This window comes from Euleptes europaea, chromosome 9, assembly GCF_029931775.1.
Source record: "Euleptes europaea isolate rEulEur1 chromosome 9, rEulEur1.hap1, whole genome shotgun sequence".
NCBI classification, from domain to species: Eukaryota; Metazoa; Chordata; class Lepidosauria; order Squamata; family Sphaerodactylidae; genus Euleptes; species Euleptes europaea.
The window spans coordinates 90220349-90240181 of NC_079320.1; the positions used below are offsets into that span (position 1 = coordinate 90220349).

The 19833-nt window shown below is 45.0% G+C and overlaps 1 protein-coding gene across 1 annotated transcript in view; it reads left to right on the forward strand.

Annotated features, from left to right (window-relative positions):
* Positions 1–2388: 2388 nt before the first annotated feature.
* LOC130482418 (regulator of G-protein signaling 12-like) overlaps positions 2389–19833 on the forward strand; it is a 37711-nt gene continuing 20266 nt past the window's right edge. The window contains exons 1-10 of the mRNA XM_056855124.1: positions 2389–2527; positions 5235–5404; positions 7384–7476; positions 8138–8281; positions 8642–8821; positions 9267–9420; positions 11253–11329; positions 13570–13770; positions 14247–14320; positions 19331–19457. Of these exons, the coding sequence (XP_056711102.1) occupies positions 2389–2527; positions 5235–5404; positions 7384–7476; positions 8138–8281; positions 8642–8821; positions 9267–9420; positions 11253–11329; positions 13570–13770; positions 14247–14320; positions 19331–19457 (1359 nt within the window). The remainder of the gene's footprint in view (positions 2528–5234; positions 5405–7383; positions 7477–8137; positions 8282–8641; positions 8822–9266; positions 9421–11252; positions 11330–13569; positions 13771–14246; positions 14321–19330; positions 19458–19833) is intronic.

Here is a 19833-nt window from a genome sequence, read left to right on the forward strand (position 1 = left end):
CTTTACTCAAATTACTGTATTTTTCGCTCCATAACACGCACTTTTTTCCTCCTCAAAAGTGAGGGGAAATGTCTGTGCGTGTTATGGAGTGAATGTGCGCACAGAGCCGGCTGGGCGCGCTGGAACGACGCGAGCCGGCTCTGTGCGCCCCGACAGCCAGCTGGGAGGTGGGCGGGTCGCATAGAGCCGGTTCGCGTCGTTCCAGTGCGAGCCGGCTTTCCCCACCCTGACGGCCAGCTGGGGTGTGTGTGTTATGGTCAGGTGTGTGCTACGGAGCAAAAATACGGTACTTTGTGTGAAAGTGTGTCACCATTAATAATCAAAACCTGAAATTGTGATATATTATGATTTTCCCACTGGGCAAAATCTCCTAATACCCCATCCTTGTTTAACTATGGTAGTTTAAGGAAATTTCCCTAGGCTTATCTGTTTTTTCTACTTATCTCATGATAACAACAGTTACACAGGAATCAGTTCATTATTTAAAGGAGCTCTCCAATTCTCATTCTTACTTCCCAACAAAACCTTCAAAGGAATCTGAACAAATTTCTGCCCTAACTGAAAAATGGCAGACAACTCTCACAGGGTTACCCAAAAACCTAAACAATATAGTTGAGCTGTTGATTCGTAACAATAAGTTAATTTGAAAGGGACATTGGCACCTCTGCTCTGAGGAAGGGAGGGCATCAACCACCCAACAACATGCAGACGGGCGCAGTGGTGAGGGCCTTCAGGCTTTATTGGACATCAGCAGGGAAATAGACGCGAGGTCTGATGTTGATGTGAATGTGCTCCGTCCAGTTTGGCCCCTTTGCCTTTGCGACCTGCTCCAGGAAGCCATGAGATGGAGGCAAGCCCCCTCATCGCATCCCGCCTGTGGGCAGAGTGGGCTTGCTGGTTGAGTTGCTGCAGGGGCCGGGCTGGAACTGGTGCGAAGGCAGCCCCGTGGCAGAGTTTCACAGTGGTCACTGCAGCCTGCTCATGCTGCACAGAATGTTCGCTTCCCAGGACTTCTTCCTGTGAAATCACAGATCGCAATCAGAGACCCATGGCACAGGGGCCTTGACCACTGTGGGCTCTGGTGGGGTCTGCGGTTTCTCTGCCCTACCATGGGGGGGGGAGGGGCTTTGTCTGCCAGGATACTCCTGTCTCTGCTGCGCATGCTGTAGCCACTTACTGGTTACAGTTCAACAGCGTCTGCTCCATCCGCAGCTGCATAGGGCTCCGATCCTGCAAGGTAGCGGGTGCCACATGTGTATGGCAGGCCGTTCCACAGAGCACAGTAGGGCAGCTGCCAGTCACCTCCAGTTGTGCCACTGGAGGGCACCCTGACAAGAGACCAACCAGGCCAACAACCTGGTATGGGGCCTCCAGCATCCCTGCTAGCACCCTTCCTTTGGCACCATAGGCACCACTCCTAGGTACACATTCCCAGGAGTAAGCCCCATTGCATGACGTGGGCCATGGTGCTGGGTGGACCTATCTTGGGTTGCCCCCCCCCACACGCACACTACTAGCCTCATCTGAGGGAGCCTGCATCTTTAAGACAGCACAAAAGGTGTATGCGAAGAGGAAGAGAGAGATGGGAGTGCACTCCCAGGCCAAGTCTGTAGGATCCCCGCACCTGCACACCTGTCTGTGCGTGGTCACACACCTTCGGTCTGTGGCTGTGGCAATGAGATACCTATATTGGTTCTGAAATGAAATGTGCTAATCACATAGAAAGTACATTTGCTCACCCCCTTGGGGGTAAGTGTGAGGTGCCCCTCTGTGCATTTCCCACCATGAAGTGCAACATTGTGCGCCCTTAAGTGTGCACATCAGAGACAATCCTGTGCCCTGTGCCTGTGCTGCATGCCTTATAATCTCAGTTATTTTATGTCCCGGCTGGAGTTTCTGTAGTGCTTGGGGAGGGGGCTGTGATTTTGGTGTAGGGGCGGGGGAGGGGTGTGATTGGCATCCTGTGCTACACCGGGGCTTGTAGGCAGGACCATGTTTGTGAGGAGGCGCTTTGCCTTTTCTGTTGCAGGGACACCTCTGGGCTATGCTGCAGTTGATTGTTGGCGTAATGTTCTGCTGGTTCAGGGAGGTGTTTCCCAGGCTGGAGGGGCACAGGGAGCCAACTAACTCCTGCCTTGCCCATGAGCGAGTGCATCGGTGTATCTCTAGTGATTGGCTGCAGCAGGGGCTGACTTGGCAGTCGGTTGCTGCAGCGTCGTTCTGGAGTACATACTGGTGTAAGTCCTGGATATGCCGCTGCCATGGCTAGTCACCTCCCTGAGCATTCCCCCCCCCCATTGCCCTGTGAGTAGCTTTGCAGCAGTGGAAGACCCCCTTGCTATCGTCTGCTGGCATAGAAGTGTCACCTTTTTGGGATCCCTGGTACAGATGGTTCTGCAGGCCTTCAGGAAGCCTTACTCCCGTTACTGGAACTCCAGTTTGCCTGGCGTGATTGGGTTCCTTGGTGTTGCAGAGATAAGAGAAGTCTGCTATTCCAGTGGCTTTGGGAAACAGTTAAATACAAATGGTGACATATCCACAGCACCCAAGAGTTCTGAAAATCATGTTGTTCCATTGGTCTGTGGGGGTGGCTCTGTCTGTCCTATCACCCTGACGGCAACATGGAAAGGCAGGGAGGAAAATAGCTACTTGTCCATGACAGCTTTGTTTCCTTGAAGTCCCTAATGATAATTGCCTGTTTGTAGTCCAGTCAGAGAGACCCAACCCAACATGTCCCCTTCTGGTCTGCCTCGTGTTGCAACACCTGTTGTTTGGAAATAGACGTCTTAGGGGGCAGGAACTTAGAAGACGAACCTCCAGTCACCTTCCCGTGTCTAGTGAAGCTGACCAAGAGTATCTTTAATCAAACCATCTCTGAAATCAATTTGGTTTGCTTGGCAGTGAGGGTGGCAGGGAGAGACTCCTATGTAACCACCACTCTTTTCCTGGTCTGCCCCACCCAGGGTAAACATTCATTTGTGGATAATAATACATATTAAATGTCATACTCTAAAGGCTGCATATTTTAAGTGTTGAATTCATGGTGAATTGTGTAATTATGTGTCATGTCGAGCTGTTGGGAGTGGTGGTGGATGCAGTTTTTAGCATGGATGAGACTCTGAATGTTTTTAATCTTATGGCATGCCTTTGCATCCAGTAGAAAGTCATGTCATAGGACCAGTATGAGCAGTTAAAGTGAGATGTCCTATTACTGCCTAGAAGCCTGGCTTTTCAGTAAGCATCTGAGGAATCCCAACAATTAATCTCTTCCTTGCACAGAAGGAGAGATGGAGAAAATGGACTGTGTCTCAATGGATAATGTTGTGTTTTGGACAAGCATCCATTAAGACAAGACTTTCTGAGGTGCTAGTTTTAATTTTGCAAGCTTCCTCTGTCCAATCTTTAGTTAAAAAGACCATGGTGGTCTCCCATCCAAGTACTACCAAGGGCTGACTCTGCTTAGCAGCCAAGATCTCACGAAATCAGGCTAGCCTGGGCCATCTAGGTCAGGGCAAAAGGGGATCCTTTACACTAAATAAAACAGTGGTTTTCACTTATAGAGTTTATTTAGAAGTATAACATAGTAACAGTTTCAGTATAGTTCATAAGTGTAATAGCTTCAGATAGATACAGTTCACTTCTGCAGGAGTTTATCGTATACCTTGCAGTTGTGGACAAGTTTACATCGGGACCACAAAACGCAGCATACAAACAAGGATAAAAGAACATGAAAGATACTGCAGACTTGGCCAACCTGAGAAATCAGCAGTGGATGAACATGGACTGACACAAACAGGACACAGGGTCTTATTCCAAGACACTGAAAGACTGGACAATTCTACCAACTATTTTGTCAGATTGCACAAAGAAGCCATTGAAATTCATAAACATCAGCACAACTTTAACAGAAAAGAAGAGAATTTAAGAATGAATAAGGCTTGGCTTCCTGTCCTGAAAACCTCCAGACTAACAAAGACTACAGTTCACAATAGCCATGCGGATTATCTTTGGATTTCACACATCAACAGATCACTTCAGGATACAATGGTTCCATATTAACATACCACACCCTCATTAGCACATTTCTTGATACTTACAGGACAATGATTAGCACATTACCTTTGATACTTTTTGCAGCACAATGATTGAGCTCAAACCCAACCTCTTTCTGACTATATATTACTCTTCCTACACACTTGACACTGAGAGACACTGTCCTTCAGTGTTACTCCTCTGAAGATGCCTACCACAGCTGCTGGCGAAACGTCAGGAAAGAAAATAGCAAGACAACGGTCACACAGCCCGGATAACCTATAAGAACCAAAGATACAGTTCTCCTTTCTCTAAAGTTCCTTAGTCACAAAGGCTTCTTGTCCTCACTTGCCACTTAGGCGAATAACTGTCCCAAAGAACACAGATTTCTCTCCCAGCACCTCACTCAGTCTCAGTCTTTATGTGAGCTCCAGGCTTGGGAGTACAGCTGGCCTCCAAGGTTGCGTTGCTCAGAAGTTTGTTACGACTGCTTGTTCTCCGTTTGCGTGATAACTGTAATCTATCATGGGAACCAGGCTCGGCCTGGTATCCAACTGTGCCTTTGTGATGTATATGTTCCAACCTGCCCATTTCCCCTCCATTAGAGTCCTTGTACCTTTCCCTGTAAGTTTCTGCTATACACCTTATGCTTCCTGAATAAACCTGCTTCTTAGACTACCCTGTCTGTACGTCTGGTGATTGGGATTCGACAGGTGAGCTCAGACCTTACACTTCACCTTCTTGACTCTCTCCTTCTCTCACATCGTCCTTCTTCCTCAACAAACCCAGTCAACTCCGCCACCTCGGGTACAGCTGTGATCCAACCATAACAGATTTCAATCACCCATCTAAGCCCCCCTCTTTCTTACTGTAGAAGTCTGCATTTTAAACCACAGCAAAATGCATGTGGTGGTAAGCGCTGTCAAGTCACAGCTGACTTATGGTAACTCTGTAGGAGTTTCAAGGCAAGAGAGGTTCAGAGGTGGCTGGGCCATTGCCTGTCTCTGCGTAGCAACCCTGGACTTCCTTGACCCTGCTTAGCTTATGAGATCTGATGAGGTCGGGCTAGCCTGGGCCATCCAGGTCAGGGCAAAAACGTAAAACTCCACATTAAATCACAGAAATAAAGCACAGTCAAAATATTTACGTAAAGGAATGCCACATCATGTTGATAATTTATCCTTTCTTCTCCTCCTCACTAGAGCTAAATAGCACAGATCTGAAAGACTGTGTCAGTGACAATAGCCTCAGCAGCAATGCCAGCCTCCCAAGTGTCCAGAGCTGCCGAAGGCTTCGTGAGAGGAGAGTGGCAAGTTGGGCAGTTTCATTTGAACGGCTTCTTCAGGATCCAGTTGGTGTCAGGTATTTCTCTGTAAGTAATGGAAAACATGCTAGAGTGATTGAACACCAACAAAGTCATGTTCTTAAATCTCCCTAATTTAATAAACCAGTATGGTTTATCATCAGTGTTATCAGGGTTATTAATTTAATTTTTAAAAGATGGATTTGCATTTTAACCAGTTAGAAGAGAAAGGTTATCTAGTTGCTGGGCAATTGTGGGACGGAGCCCTTAGTCTGTATTTCAGTACTAGAGTGTAGGCCTTGGGTTATTGAAAGAGGGAGCCGTTCCATTTGCATGAAAAAGTGAATTATTTATTTACTTGATTTATACTCTGTGTTCCTCCCCAAGGAGAACCCAAAGCCAGCTTACATCATCCCCTCCATTTTACCCTCTGGATAACCCTGTGAGGTAGGTTAGGCTGAGAGTATGTGACTGGCCCCAGGTCACCCAATGAGTTTCCATGGCACAGTGGGGATTTCAACTTGGATCTCCCAGATGCTAGCCCCAACACTTTAACCACTACACCACACTGGCTTTCTTTAAAAACAAAACAAAAAGGGAGCGATGTAAGTCAAAGGGTAGGTCCCTGGCTCAAGGAGCTGAGAGTCTATGGTTGTTTCCATGCTAGCTGTTTAGTCTGGAATAAACATAATTGGTCCACTCAGTTCTTCCATAGAAGCCTGGCAGGGCTGTTATCGATCCATTTTCCCCACCATAATTTAAGGTGATTTTTAAAATTTAAAATGCAGCTGGAGTGCTAGCTGCCCATGAGTGACAGTGAGCTTCCAGGGGCTACTGTCTCTTTACATCTCATTGCTGTTTTAATCAGCTTCTTTTTCATGTCCTAATTAATTACTTCCTGCTCACCCACAGCCAAAGGGGTTGCTCATTAATTTTTCTTCTGCTTTTTTTGTAATTCTAATTTAATAAGTGCACAATTTTCATCCTGGAAAGAAAGAAAGAAAGAAAGAAAGAAAGAAAGAAAGAAAGAAAGAAAGAAAGAAAGAAAGAAAGAAAGAAAGAAAGAAAGAAAGAAAGAAAGAAAGAAAGAAAGAAAGAATTACTGAGTTTTGGCTGCAAAAGCAAAAGTAGTCATTAAAGTTTCCCCCCCCCCTCAGCTGATTAAGGATCCATTCAGGAATGGTGCTGTGAGTGAACAGTAATTAATTAAATCCAGTTGTTCTTCCCCCTCCTTCACAGTAATAATGGTGAAGAACGTAGGGGGAAAGGGTTGGGTGGGGAGGAGAAGGTGGAGGCTAAGAAGGAAGATGCCCTCTGATCTGCCTCTCTTTTTTCAGCCAGTCTGCACCCCACATTTGAATCTTTCCCTTTCCAAAACTAATCCAGGGCTGTGGGGAGGGAGGCAGGAGAGGGAGAGGCAGTCAGTTGTGGATGGGGCAGGCAGGAGCACCACCATGCCAGTGGTCAGACTGAGAGCAGAAAGACTGGTTAAAGGATGCTATGCTTTACTCTTAAACATGCTTTTTTAGGAGGACATCCGTTGAATCAAACAGCATTTACTCCCAAGTAAGTACTTGGGATCATGCCCATGGAAATACCCATTGTGCAAGTAGTGGGGAGTATGACACTATGTCAGGTGACATTCTAATATTATTTCCAGCTAATAGTGGAAGAATAAGCTTTGGGCAAAGCTCATGGTTTCTGATATGGAAAGGAAGACCTGCTCGTTGACACGAGAAGAGAAAACAAAGGACCGTGGAAGAGGGAGTCCTGTGTGGCAGGGAGGTGCAGTGAGCCCTGTTTTTAAAAGTAGCAGAGAAATTAGTTGGGGGGTTACGTTGGAATTTCTTGTTTTTTGACATTTCAGTGGTACATAAATGGCCTGTTACTGGGGGTTATGTGGTTTGTGAGTTCAAACTATGAAAGACTCCCTGAGAAAGCAGGACTCTCTGGAGCATTATGATTACTTTTTAATTGCTTTTTGGTCATTCTGGGATGACAGCTGACAGCTTGTCTTTATGTAATGTTTATTTTCTTATTCTGTCTAGGAATTTTTGCGCAAGGAATTCAGTGAAGAAAATATTTTATTTTGGCAGGCCTGTGAATACTTTAACCACGTACCCTCTCACGACAAAAAGGAGGTATGCCCCCGTCCTTGCATCCTGATGACAGTTTCTTTAAAGCCATAAAAATTTCTGTCGAAAAATGTTCCTGCAGTTTTATGTCTTTGTTTTTTGGGGGGCCTCAGGATTCTGTCTTGCTTGAGCCAGGCTCAGGGCCTTCTCAGCCCAGGGTTTCTGTCCTGAGACTGACCCTATAAAAGTGTGAGAACATCTATGAGATGGTTCTCTTCCGTTTAGGATGAAACACCAGCGAGTGCTCACAGGGTCACTTTTACCCACATGCTTGTTAACACTCTCAAAGAACTCCAGAAGGTTAGGTGAGGCAGACATTCTCTTTGCAGAAGTCATGCTGCTTCACCTTGGCTGGGGCTTATTGTCAGCTTGCATTTGGGGATGCCCACTTTCTATTTTCATCACCCTAAGAATTATTCCCGTGGTGCATATAGAGTTTCAGGAGAGACCCCCAAGTTCCAGGAACTGGAATCTCCAAAGGTTAGGTGTTCCATAGTGTGGAAATTTCTCTTGTGTGTTTCAGGGGTTGCACTGTGGCTTGCAGGATTGCTGTCAGCTTTGGACAAGTCAGTTCCCTATTAGCCAGGCACCGAATCCTCTACAATACTGCAGTGTTTGCTTGTTTCCAAGGGTGTAATGCTGCTAACACCCTATGCTTAATTTGTAGCTTTCTTTCAGAGCTCGGGAGATCTTTAATAAATTTTTATGTAGCAAAGCTACAACCCCAGTGAATATTGATAGCCAGGCCCAGCTGGCCGATGATGTACTCAATGCTCCACACCCTGATATGTTCAAGGATCAACAGCTTCAGGTAATTTTTGAAATATTATTTCTGTAGCAGTTAGGATATCCAAAAATATGTCGGTCCTGTGAACCCATGAGTCAACTTTCTGAGAGTCAGATGAGTCTGCTGGTGGTTGGGGGGGATGCAGGAAAGATCTACAGTTGTTGCACAGATGGGTCACAGATCATCACAGCCTGATGTGTCCTTGTAATTTCAGCCTCCCAGATAAATCTATTCTGATCATACTACAATTTTGTTTCCAGTTACTCAACACTATTTTGCAGTATTTTACATAACTCCCCCTTCTTTTAAAGCAAACGACTGCCTTAATGCTGAACCTCGGGGGGATTGGAAACTGATGCTTTAAAACTTTTGTTTGCTTCTCAGATTTTCAACTTGATGAAGTTTGATAGCTACACACGTTTTCTGAAGTCTCCGCTTTACCAGGAATGTATTCTGGCGGAAGTGGAAGGCCGCCCTCTCCCTGATCCACAGCATGTTCCCAGCAGTCCTACTTCTAAGCACAGTTTTGGTTCTGAGCGGTCCAGTATTTCAACACCCAAAAAGGTTTCTCACCATTTACAACCTGTGTAGATAAAATGGGACATATTTCTGTTAATTGATTGCCTGAATATGTGTGTGTGTGTGATTTGTTTATATTGTCTGAAGCTGACATAACATTTAATTTCAAAGATTTAGTTACACAATGGTGAAATTATAAAATGATGAACCATGGGGGGGTGGGCGGGGAATCACTGAAGTTGTTGCCTTGCATTGGCAGTCAGTCGTCCCTACTGGGCTGTGGAGATGTTACTGACTTTATCTGTGCTGTTTCTCATTTTTCGTTACTTTTCTTAAAAACAGATATCACTGGAGTGACTGATGGAAATGCAGGTTAATTAGCAGGACTGGTTGGCAGGACCAGAAAGTTTAGGAGCTGCAGTTCTGGGAAAATGAGCATGAGGTTTCCATCCAGTTTTTCTTTTCTTTTTAAATTATATTTTGATGGTAGTTAAGTGGAAAATCAAAGTCGGGGCGATCCTTAAATGAAGAATCTGGAGAGGAAGACTCTGAGCGAAAGAGAAAAGGGACCTTTTTCTCGTGGTCTAGAAGCAAGAGTATGGGACGATCACAGAAGAAAAAGGAGAATGGTGATTATCCAAATGGTTAGTTGTAAAACCCAAGCAGTTTAACATCTATGTTTCAGTGATCTAAGTAAGAGGGGGTTTACAACCCTTTAAAACATCATTCAGATTCGTATAAGAAGATTCTTACAGGTGCTTCTTGTACCTCTGCTTTGAGAGGTCAGGGAGAATCTATTTCAAGTAAAACCACAGAGGAATCCATGGGAATTCACGGAGCAGTGGGGATTCTGCCCCCCCCCCAACCTTCCATCGCCAACCTCCCATCGCTCCCATCTCATTCACTTCCCAGTCCCCCCATCACCACTCTCTTGTTCCCTCTCCAACCCTCGAGTGGACGGTTTGCCCCCCTCCCCTCAGCTGCGCCTTCCATTTTTAGAGAAATGTGCCATTGTGTTGAAGTTGCTAGGCAACCCTATAAGGCCTACTGTGATCTTGTGAGACCTTGGTCAGCATTTTTTAGTCTGCACAGGCATCACTTATCTATTTTTGGAGGGTTTTAACATTCTCCCCCCACCCCACCGCCAATGCTGGGGATGTTTTCTATCTCCCTTCCTGGACCTGGCAATATTGTGAGAATGTTTTTGATCAACCATGTAGGCAGGTTCAGAATTAGATTCACAGTTCTGGATGCTTTTTACTATTTGAAGTGCATTTACTTGGCTGCAGTGGACAGAGACTGTATATCTCAGGTCTTAAAGCACATGAGCACCTTTTAGAGAGAACCGTGTGCATTTCGCTTGAGTTAGAATGTCTTAACAAGATTCTTTCTGTTATAGAATTGTAGAATCATAGAGTTGGAAGGGACCACCAGGGACATCTCGTCCAACCCCCTGCACAATGCAGGAAATTCACAACTACCTCCTCCCCCAACATCCCCCAATGACCCCCTACTCCATGCCCAGAAGATGGGGGAAAAACCCTGGCCAATCTGGGCTGGAGGAAAATTGCTTCCTGATCCCAAAGTGGTGATCAGCATTACCCTGGGCATATAAAAAAGGGCCACAAGAGCCAAACACTGACATCACCCTTCGTGCCCTCCCTCTCATGATCTGACTAAGTTCATAGAATCAGCATTGCTGACATAGGGCCATCTAGCCTCTGCTTAAAAAACTCCAAAGAAAGAGACCCACCACCTCCTGAGGAAGCCTCTTCCACTGAGGAACCACTCTTAACAGTGCATTCCTGAGGCTGGGGGCTGAATCGCATTAGGAGGCAATGTGACCCCTACGCCAGTGTCCGTACCAACTTGTGCCATGCAAACTGGCACAGATGCCAGTTGAGTTGGCCCCCCTGGATGGCTGTGGCAGCATCCCAGGAGGGCTTCCTGGGGCATTCTGGGGGCAGCTTCCTAACCCCTTTCAACCCGGGAACGCCCCATTAAAAAGCAGTGGTGCTGTGGCAGCTTTTTGTTGGCACAGCATCGCTGTTTTCAGTGGGGCTTCCCCCCCCCCCTGCTTTTCTAAATTGCAGTTCTCAGGAATGGGCTGTCACTGTCAGAAAGTTTTTCCTGATGTTTAGCCAGGAACTCTTTTGATTTAATTTCAGCCCGTTGGTTCTAGCCTGACCTTCTGGGGCAACAGGAAACAACTCGGCACCATCCTCTATATGACAGCCCTTCAGATACTTAAAGATGGGTATCATATCACCTCTCAATCGCCTCCTCTCCAGGCTAAATATACTGAGCAACCTTTCCCCATAGGACTTGATTTCCAGACCCCTCACTATCCTCGTTGCCTCCTCTGGACATGTTCCAGCTTGTCTACATCTTTCTTAAATTGCGGTGCCCAAAACTGTTGTTATGTTACTATGGTATTAAGCTAATTGCCACTCTTCATGGCATGATTTTCCCACAGATTCTGTACATGCCAACGGGTTGTCCTATAGACATGAATCTCAAGACTCATTATCATCAGCTGCAAGTCTTGAATTGGTAAGGCCCTGGATTTTTAAATCAAAAATATTATAAGAATTGGTGAGTCTGTCCTTGAGTAACATAAGATATACTCTCTATACTTAAGTCTCAAGGCCAAATTAAGTATTGTGTATGTGTGTTTCCAAATGCAAAAGCTGCCCAGTCAAGGCGTGAATGAGGGCCATTGCCTATGAGGAGATTTAATCCTTGCCCCTACACTGTTTCCCAGTTAAAAATTGCTTCATTCCCCACCCCTGAAAGACAAGTTTGTGGTATACCTGTGTTTTTCTGATGCAGATAATAGCAGGGCTTTGGGGGGGGGGATGGGGGAACAGTTTTGTTTGGTTCATGATGTGGTGGATTAGTGTCCCCCCACCCAACAATGCCAGCCCCCCCCCCCAACACCATGGTCACTAACAGATTTGCTTTTTAATCTGAAAGTAGCCTTTGAGAGATCCATTCACAGATGTCCTACGTAATGTGTACTTTGGCCCTATAGCCCCAACGACCAATTAAAAATACAGTTTGGTAGACACAGTCCGCAGTTGCAAAGGAGAATGCAAGACGCACTTATTAGCTGTTGAGTATTACTCAAAGTAAAAAAGGCCATCTGTAAAAAGAGTTTTAATACCTTGAGAAACTGAAGCATGGAGAAAATATGAAGTGGTGCTGTGGTGAAAATCTTGTTTTTCAGTCATCTCAGCAGTAAGACACTTTTTATAGCTGCCAGTACAGCCACTTGTACTGAAACTTTGCACTTCTTGCGCTTTTCTGTTTTAAGGAACCTTTTTGGTGCCGCTGGGCTACAGTCCAAATGATGCAGCCACAAAAGGGGCTGTGTAGGTCAGGGACATTGTTTTACAGCATTTATGTCATTGCTGAAAATTCTGTTTGTTATGAAATCAAGGCAATTTTGTCCCATTAGCCTGAAACCTGGTGCAGCAGTTTACGTGGAGATGGTTGTGATACAGCCAAATCATCAGAAAATCCCATTCAAAATGACTTTCTTATAGATATATTTTTTAATTTGCTTAGATGAAAGTGCTGAAAGTTTTCAGCTGATTTTTGGACACTCGAAGGCATTTGTGTAATTTTTCCTTTTGCTGGTTTTTGTGAAAGATTGACAGTGTCTTGCTCTCAATGGTTTGGTGAAAGTCTGTTGTAATGAGATTTTGGAATTCCCAGTTAAATTATCAATTGAAGTAAAGTCAAGTTCCAGAAAAGGTGGAAAAGGTTAAATCTGCAGTCCTCTGCAGAGTTACTCCAGATATCAGGCCTCCCCCACCCCCGCTCAGGGTTGCACTTCCCACATCTTATATTTTGTGGTCTGATACTTCTTGCCGAGTTACAATGTGCTCTCCTTGGAGCTCCTCTTTCCTTTGCTCTTCCAGCCCTGCTGCTCCTCCTCTGCAGTGGAGGGGTGCCGCCTAAATACAGAAAAGTTTAATAAGAACAGTGAACGCACATTTGAAGAAATGATTGTAACAATAATACCAATTTAGAAAGAAATCTGAACAAGCAAGGGAAAGTGTAGCAAAATGGGGCCTGGTTATAACTGAGCATAAAATGTCCAATTGTACAATGTCTATACATTCTTCACATGGTGCAGAAGTTTGTGTCGCCTTGGCGTAATGCTGCTTACGTTGGCACTGCTGACTCTTGTCTTAAATTATAGATTTTGTTATTAGAGTGGTCAGCTAGGGGTCCCGGGGCAGGCCTCGCTAGCATGACAGATGTCCTTGACTGTAACTACCAAACAAAGCAAATACTGACTGGTCTTTTCTGGTCTCCCAGCCTGGCAGTTAACATGACTGGCTGGATCTCTTTATCTCTGCAGGAAACTCTTCCCTCCTTCCCCTCTGGAAAGCTCTGGAAACTAACACAACACAACTTTACCTCAATCTTCTCCTCTTACTCCTTTTTCATTTTCTGTGATTAAATTCCCAGCATAGTCAAGGAACCTTAGATCTCTTTTTTTCTATATCCTGAGAGATCTGATTTTTAACAGGAAGATGAAGGTACACTATAATACTAAGTTGCAATACACTATACACTAATCCTTCTTTGGATACTTACTGTAGAGTTGTCATATTTAATCTGCTTCCACATTCTTAACAAACTCTTTAAGGAAAATGCAGCATTATTTCCTTATAGAAAATAATAACAACAACACCTTGTATTGATGTGTGTCTGCTTTTCTGAGTTCCTTTTTTGATGCTGTTCATATCTACATAAATATTAATCTTCTCTCTTGAAAGATTGACTCCTGCAGGGCATCGGTACCAACAGCCGAGAAAGAGAAGTCTTCCAAATGTTGCCATATCAATCTTCCAGATGGCTCCTCTTATACAATGCCAGTTAAAGCTGGGTTCTCAATCAAAGAGATGTTATCGGGGTTCTGTGAGAAACAAGGCATTAACATAGCGGGAGTAGATCTGTTCTTAATTGGTGGAGATAAGGTACTGGTCCTTCTGTTGCCATTATTATGTGCCAAATCACCTTATTATTTCCTTAGTGGTTTTCCCATTCCTGCAACCGTAATTTAGCTACAAATAAAAATGATTAAAATGTATTCCCACAAGAGGAGCAAGTAATCTTAAAAGTATGCCTTTTTCACATTCTTCACTGCAATGGTTGTTATTTCTTTTGTTTTGAATCTGCTTGTATCACTCCTCATTTTATAGAACTGGACTTAAATGACCCTAAATCCTTCAGCTGAGACAGAATAGCTCAGCATCTCATCCAATGGGGCCCTATTGGGTCCTTCCAAAATAGCAACAAATCATATTACTGAATATATATTAATATGTACAAACAGTCTGTTCTTGCTTTATTTAAAGCTCTTCATTAATTCTGCACAGCAGTGCTTTTATGTGGATATATTATTAACTGCAGTTCCACATTAACATGTTCTTTTGCTCCTTCTGTGTTGTAGCCTCTCGTGTTGAATCAGGACAGCAGCATTTTAGATTCTCGAGTTCTTCGTTTAGAAAAGCGTACTTTGTTTCGGTAAGACTCCCCCACTCCCCGTCAATATCTGGTGGTTTTTCAAAGCTACGTCAGTTCATTGTGAGGTTAGAATCTGGACTGGAATCAGGCAAGAGGCAGCTCCCCCCTGGCAAAAGGCATTCCTTGAGAATGTGAGAGTTCTGATGCAGTGCCGCAAAGAGGTCTCCATTCACTTTGGTTGTAAGAACATCAGGCGCTCCTCCATCAGCACCAGGCGAGTTCTTGCATTACTTCATCTGTTTCCGCTGCCTTGTTTGTCACTTCAGTTTGTTTTGTTCTTCTCATCCTCCTGGGAGATTCCCATCAATCTGTTCTTATTCTGTGGCTCTCCTTGGGGCATTTTTCACGGTAGATTTTGCTTCTGTTTTGCCACGGACTAAAAAAACCCACGATTTAAATGTTTTTTTCATGGCCGCGATTTATCCCTGTCAATCTTGATGTAGTTTTGGTTTTTCATGGGAACAAAGCACGCTGTATTTGACAACGGTTTGGTCTGTCCCTTTTGCAGGAGGCCTCCCCTTCCAACAGGCTCATTGTTTATGCCTGCCCCCAGCTCCGCCCCAACTCCGCCCAGCAGATTACCTCATGCGGTTCACCAGCCCCAGCTCAAAAAACAAGCACCAGTCCCTCTGGTCTCCTCCATTTTTCTTCCACCCTCGCTCTGTTCTGCTTTTGGAACAGTCAGATTCCAAATTGGGTGTGGGGGGCAAGGCAGCGCTTTCCTCAAAGCTTCCCTCTATTTTCTATAGGTGTGGAACCCATTGCCCTTTAATGATAGACAGGATCGGGGGGGCAGGGAATCAATGTGCCCAGAGAAGTGTTTAGCTGAAAGTGGGAATGGCGAGGGGGGGGGGAGAGGAAAGAAGGCCCCTGGCTTGCGCGCCGGCCATGATCCGGCCACATTGCATCGTGAGAGACAGGAGGGCTCCTAGTTTGCGCACCAGCCTCGATCCAGCCAGTGTGCATGGCAGTGGTGGGGGAGAGGAAAGAAGGCCCCTGGATTGCGCGCCGGCCATGATCCGGCCACATTGCATCGTGAGAGACAGGAGGGCTCCTAGCTTGCGTGCCAGCCCCGATCCAGCCAGTGTGCATGGCGGGGGGGGGGGGGGGAGAGGAAAGAAGGCCCCTGGATTGCTCGCCGGCCATGATCCGGCCACAGTGCATCGAGAGAGAGGAGGGAGATAAGAGCAGGCTGGCCACCCCTCTTCAGAAGAGTGATGGGAGGGAGTTTCGCCTTGGGTTTTCCGCTCTCAGGATGCACATTTTCCCCATCTGAATTCTCAAAAATCCCCCCTCCCCGCTGGGGTAGAGGGGCATGGCGGGGGGGAGAGGAAAGAAGGCCCCTGGATTGCACGCCGGCCATGATCCGGCCACATTGCATCGTGAGAGACAGGAGGGCTCCTAGCTTGCGCGCCAGCCCCGATCCAGCCAGTGTGCATGGCGGGGGGGGGAGAGGAAAGAAGGCCCCTGGATCACGCGCCGGCCATGATCCGGCCACAGTGCATCGAGAGAGAGGAGGGAGATAAGAGCAGGCTGGCCGCCCCTCTTCAGAAGAGTGATGGGAGGGAGTTTCGCCTTGGGTTTTCCGCTCTCAGGATGCACATTTTTCCCATCTGATTTCTCAAAAATCCCCCTCCCCTCTGGGGCAGAGGGGCCAACAGCCCCTTCCCTTGAACATCCCCCCCACGGGTCCAGCTGCCCTAGACTGAGCTGCCACCACCACCACCCCCAGCGCACGAGGAGCACATGGCGTGGGCCCGCCGGTCTCCCCCTGGAGCCGTCCGTCCGACGTCCCCCTGGGCTTGGAGGTGTGGGCCCAGCTCCAAGGCCCATCCCGGGCAAGGGGTGGGGAAGGTGTGCGGGGATGGAGGGAGAGAAGTGCCAGGATTCTAGGCAGGCAGGCAGGCAGCAAAAGGGGCGGTATTCTTGTCCGAGCGCGAAACTCCCCCAGCCAATCACCGTTCTTGGGGGAGGAGAAAGGAGACGTCCCGGGGAGCGAAGCAAACATTTTTTCATGGGCACCCGAGCAACAAAACACGAGTCCACAGCAAAGATCGTCTCAAAAGTGGTTTGGATTGCCTCTTTTAACGCGGCTTATTTTGCTCAGTGGGGGAAAACACGGATCTGCAGTGAATAACCAAAATTTGACTCCGACAAATCAGCGTCGAAACAGCAGCAAATCTCCGTGAAAAATACCCCCTTGTAATACAGCTCTATCCCTGTCTTTCTGCATTTCTAAACAGTGTGGTCTTTCTGTATCTTCTCTGAGTTTTAGTTCTGAGCTTCATAGTTCCTCCTGATTATCACTTTTTGTGCTGCTTTGAGCATTTCATTTTGGCCAGTGGAGAACTCTCTTCTGTCTTGATTCACAATGACTGTGATTTGCTAATGATTGCGAGACCTGGCAGGTATATGGGAAGGCCAGAATGGATGAACAGCTGCCCGTTTTCCCCCAGTAGCTTTTTTTAGGGGTTTTCATGATTGGATTTTGCCCCCTCTGCTGTTCATTTATGTACAGGGGATAAGAAAATCAGTACAGGATCGAATATTATTAGAAATCAACAAATTCTTATTGTGACTACACACATATATATTACAAAAATAGTCACGTTGACTATCAACATACAAAACGCAACATGCATCAGACACAAAAGGTGGGTAATAAATAGGGTGAGTATACTTCAGTCAATAATCTTTCTGTTTCTTTTTCCACAGGAGCAGGTTTGTATGGACGAAAGGATGTCAATGGACACAAGTTCATCAAGAGGATACGATCGTTTCGAAGTCTCAAAATTCAAATCTTCATCAGTCCTTCCTGCATATCACAACAAATACATCCAACAATTGCTATGTTTCTGCAGCACCACTAAAAATCAATCAGTAAATATATAACAATTTTTTTACTTACATAACAGAAGTCTCATAAATTCCTATGTTATCATCCATGTTGCACAATCCCCTTAGGGTAAGGTTGCCAAAGTATTGAAATATCAAAATATCCCAAGCAGGGTAAAATTCAAAGTTCCTTCCTCTAAGGGTAAGGTCAGAAAAAGGAAGTAAAGGAATTTAAAAGGAGGGATTCAAATTTTTCTTTCCAAATTCGTTCCTTCTCCAACTATAACACTAAATATTGCATTTATTGTCTCTTATGCCCCTGCCAATTAATTTATGTGGGCTCTAGCATTAGACCTATTAAAACACGGATATTAGAACATAGGTCCCGCATCAGGGCGGGCATAACTTCTGCGCCAGTCATAGAACACTTCCCTCGCTTTAAACATAGTTAGAATGACTTGAGATTCTTTATAATTTGGAAGCTAAATCCCAAGAAATTCAATAGAAATGACAATGAAAAGCTGTTAAGGTGTAAAGAATCATACTTCATACACACATTGAACACCATTACTCCTCATGGGTTGAATTTAGAAAATGATTTGTCATGTTTTTTGTAATAAGTGTGATATTTCTTTAAGGCTTCCAGGGTGCCGGCTCTGTGGCACAGATGCATCAGCTGAGCTCTGCATTTCACACACACCTGCTAGGTATTTAACTTATGTGCTTTGCAATAGAAATGAAGCCTTTTTCTGACCTTACCCTTAGAGGAAGGAACTTTGAATTTTACCCTGCTTGGGATATTTTGATACTGCAATACTTTGGCAACCTTACCCTAAGGGGATTGTGCAACATGGATGATAACATAGGAATTTATGAGACTTCTGTTATGTAAGTAAAAAATTGTTGTATATTTATTGATTGATTTTTAGTGGTGCTGCAGGAAAATAGCAATTGTTGGATGTATTTGTTGTGATATGCAGGAAGGACTGATGAAGATTTGAATTTTGAGACTTCGAAACGATCGTATCCTCTTGATGTCCATTGACATCCTTTCGTCCATACAAACCTGCTCCTGTGGAAAAAGAAACATAGAAAGATTATTGACTGAAGTGTACTCACCCTATTTATTACCCACCTTTTGTGTCTGATGCATGTTGCGTTTTGTATGTTGATGGTCAGCGTGACTATTTTTGTAATATATATGTGTGTAGTCACAATAAGAATTTGTTGATTTCTAACAATATTCGCTCCTGTACTGATTTTCTTATCCCCTGGATATTTGTACAGAAGTGTCTTTTTTCCTCCTCCGTTCATTTATGTACAAGCAACCTCTTCCCAAGTCTGGGAGACACTTGGTGGGTGGGGGTGCTGTCAAGTTACAGCCAACTTATGGCTACCCTGTAGGGTTCTTGAGGCAAAAGATGAACAGATGTGGTTTATCATTGCCTGCCTTGGTGTAGCAACCCTGAACTTCCTTGGTGATCCGCCATCCAAGTACTAACCAGGGCTTAGCTTAGCTTCCAAGACCTGACAAGATTGGGCTAGATGGGCCCATCCAGGTCACGGTGCATAATATAACCAGTGTGCAGATGGTGAATGTTTACGTGGACCAAGGTATTCCAGTATTTGTGCTTTCTTTCTTTTTATTCCTCCTTTTTGTTTCCCCTCCCTCACTTCTCCTTCATTCCTTTTTACAACCATGCTGTGATGCTGGTGTGAAGTGAGGAGGGTGGCACTGCATTTGCCTCTGCCTTCTTCTGCAGCAGCTGTTTGGAGTTTGCCTCCATCTTCTGCAGCAGCCACTGTGGGGTGGCGCTTACTACCCCCTCTCGAAATTCCAAAGGTGCCTGCAAATTCAGAAAAGGTGGGGACCCCTGTTCTAGGGCATTTTGGCTTTCCTCTCCTTCCACAGAAACGACTCTGAACCCAGCTAGCTCAGGTGAGTATTCACTCCTGTTTCATAGGATCAGAAGACAATAATTGCTGTAGTTCCTCCAAAATGTGTAAGGTACAGTAGATCTGAGAGGTTTTTGTGTTTATTTACTAATGATGCAAAGAGTAAAAGTCCAGCTATCACAACTTCTTGTTCATTTGATTCTCAAAGGGGATTGTAGCACATTATGAATTGTTTTAATAACAAACACTTACCACAGTTTTTTGTTTTACAAATTCTAGGTTGGATCTTGTTCCTATCAATAGATCCGTTGGCTTAAAGGCTAAACCCACCAAACCGGTAACAGAAGTCCTCCGGCCAGTAGTTGCAAAATATGGTTTAAATCTTAATCATCTTGTGGCAAGGCTAGTAAGTAACTTGTTAAAGTAAGTTAACATTTTTAGTTTTGTTTATCTGCAGAAGAATTTTCAGATATTTGTACTATCTTTGTGCAAAAATCACCATGTGATTGAGGTACAATTAATTAGTAGTCCTATATATACCTGTTTGTTCTTTATTTTTTTTAGATATTTGGCCCCGATTAACATACAAGAATTCTAATCTATTTGTTTTAAGCTCCTTTATTCTCTTTCTGTTACTGATCTTTCTTTCAAGGCTGTACATACACATTTGTATTGAACTGTGGTAAGGTGTGGGGGAAATGTAGTTCAGAAACGTGTGTGTGTACATTTGCATCCATGTAGACATATTTGTTCATATGTACACACCCGCAAATGCAGAACCC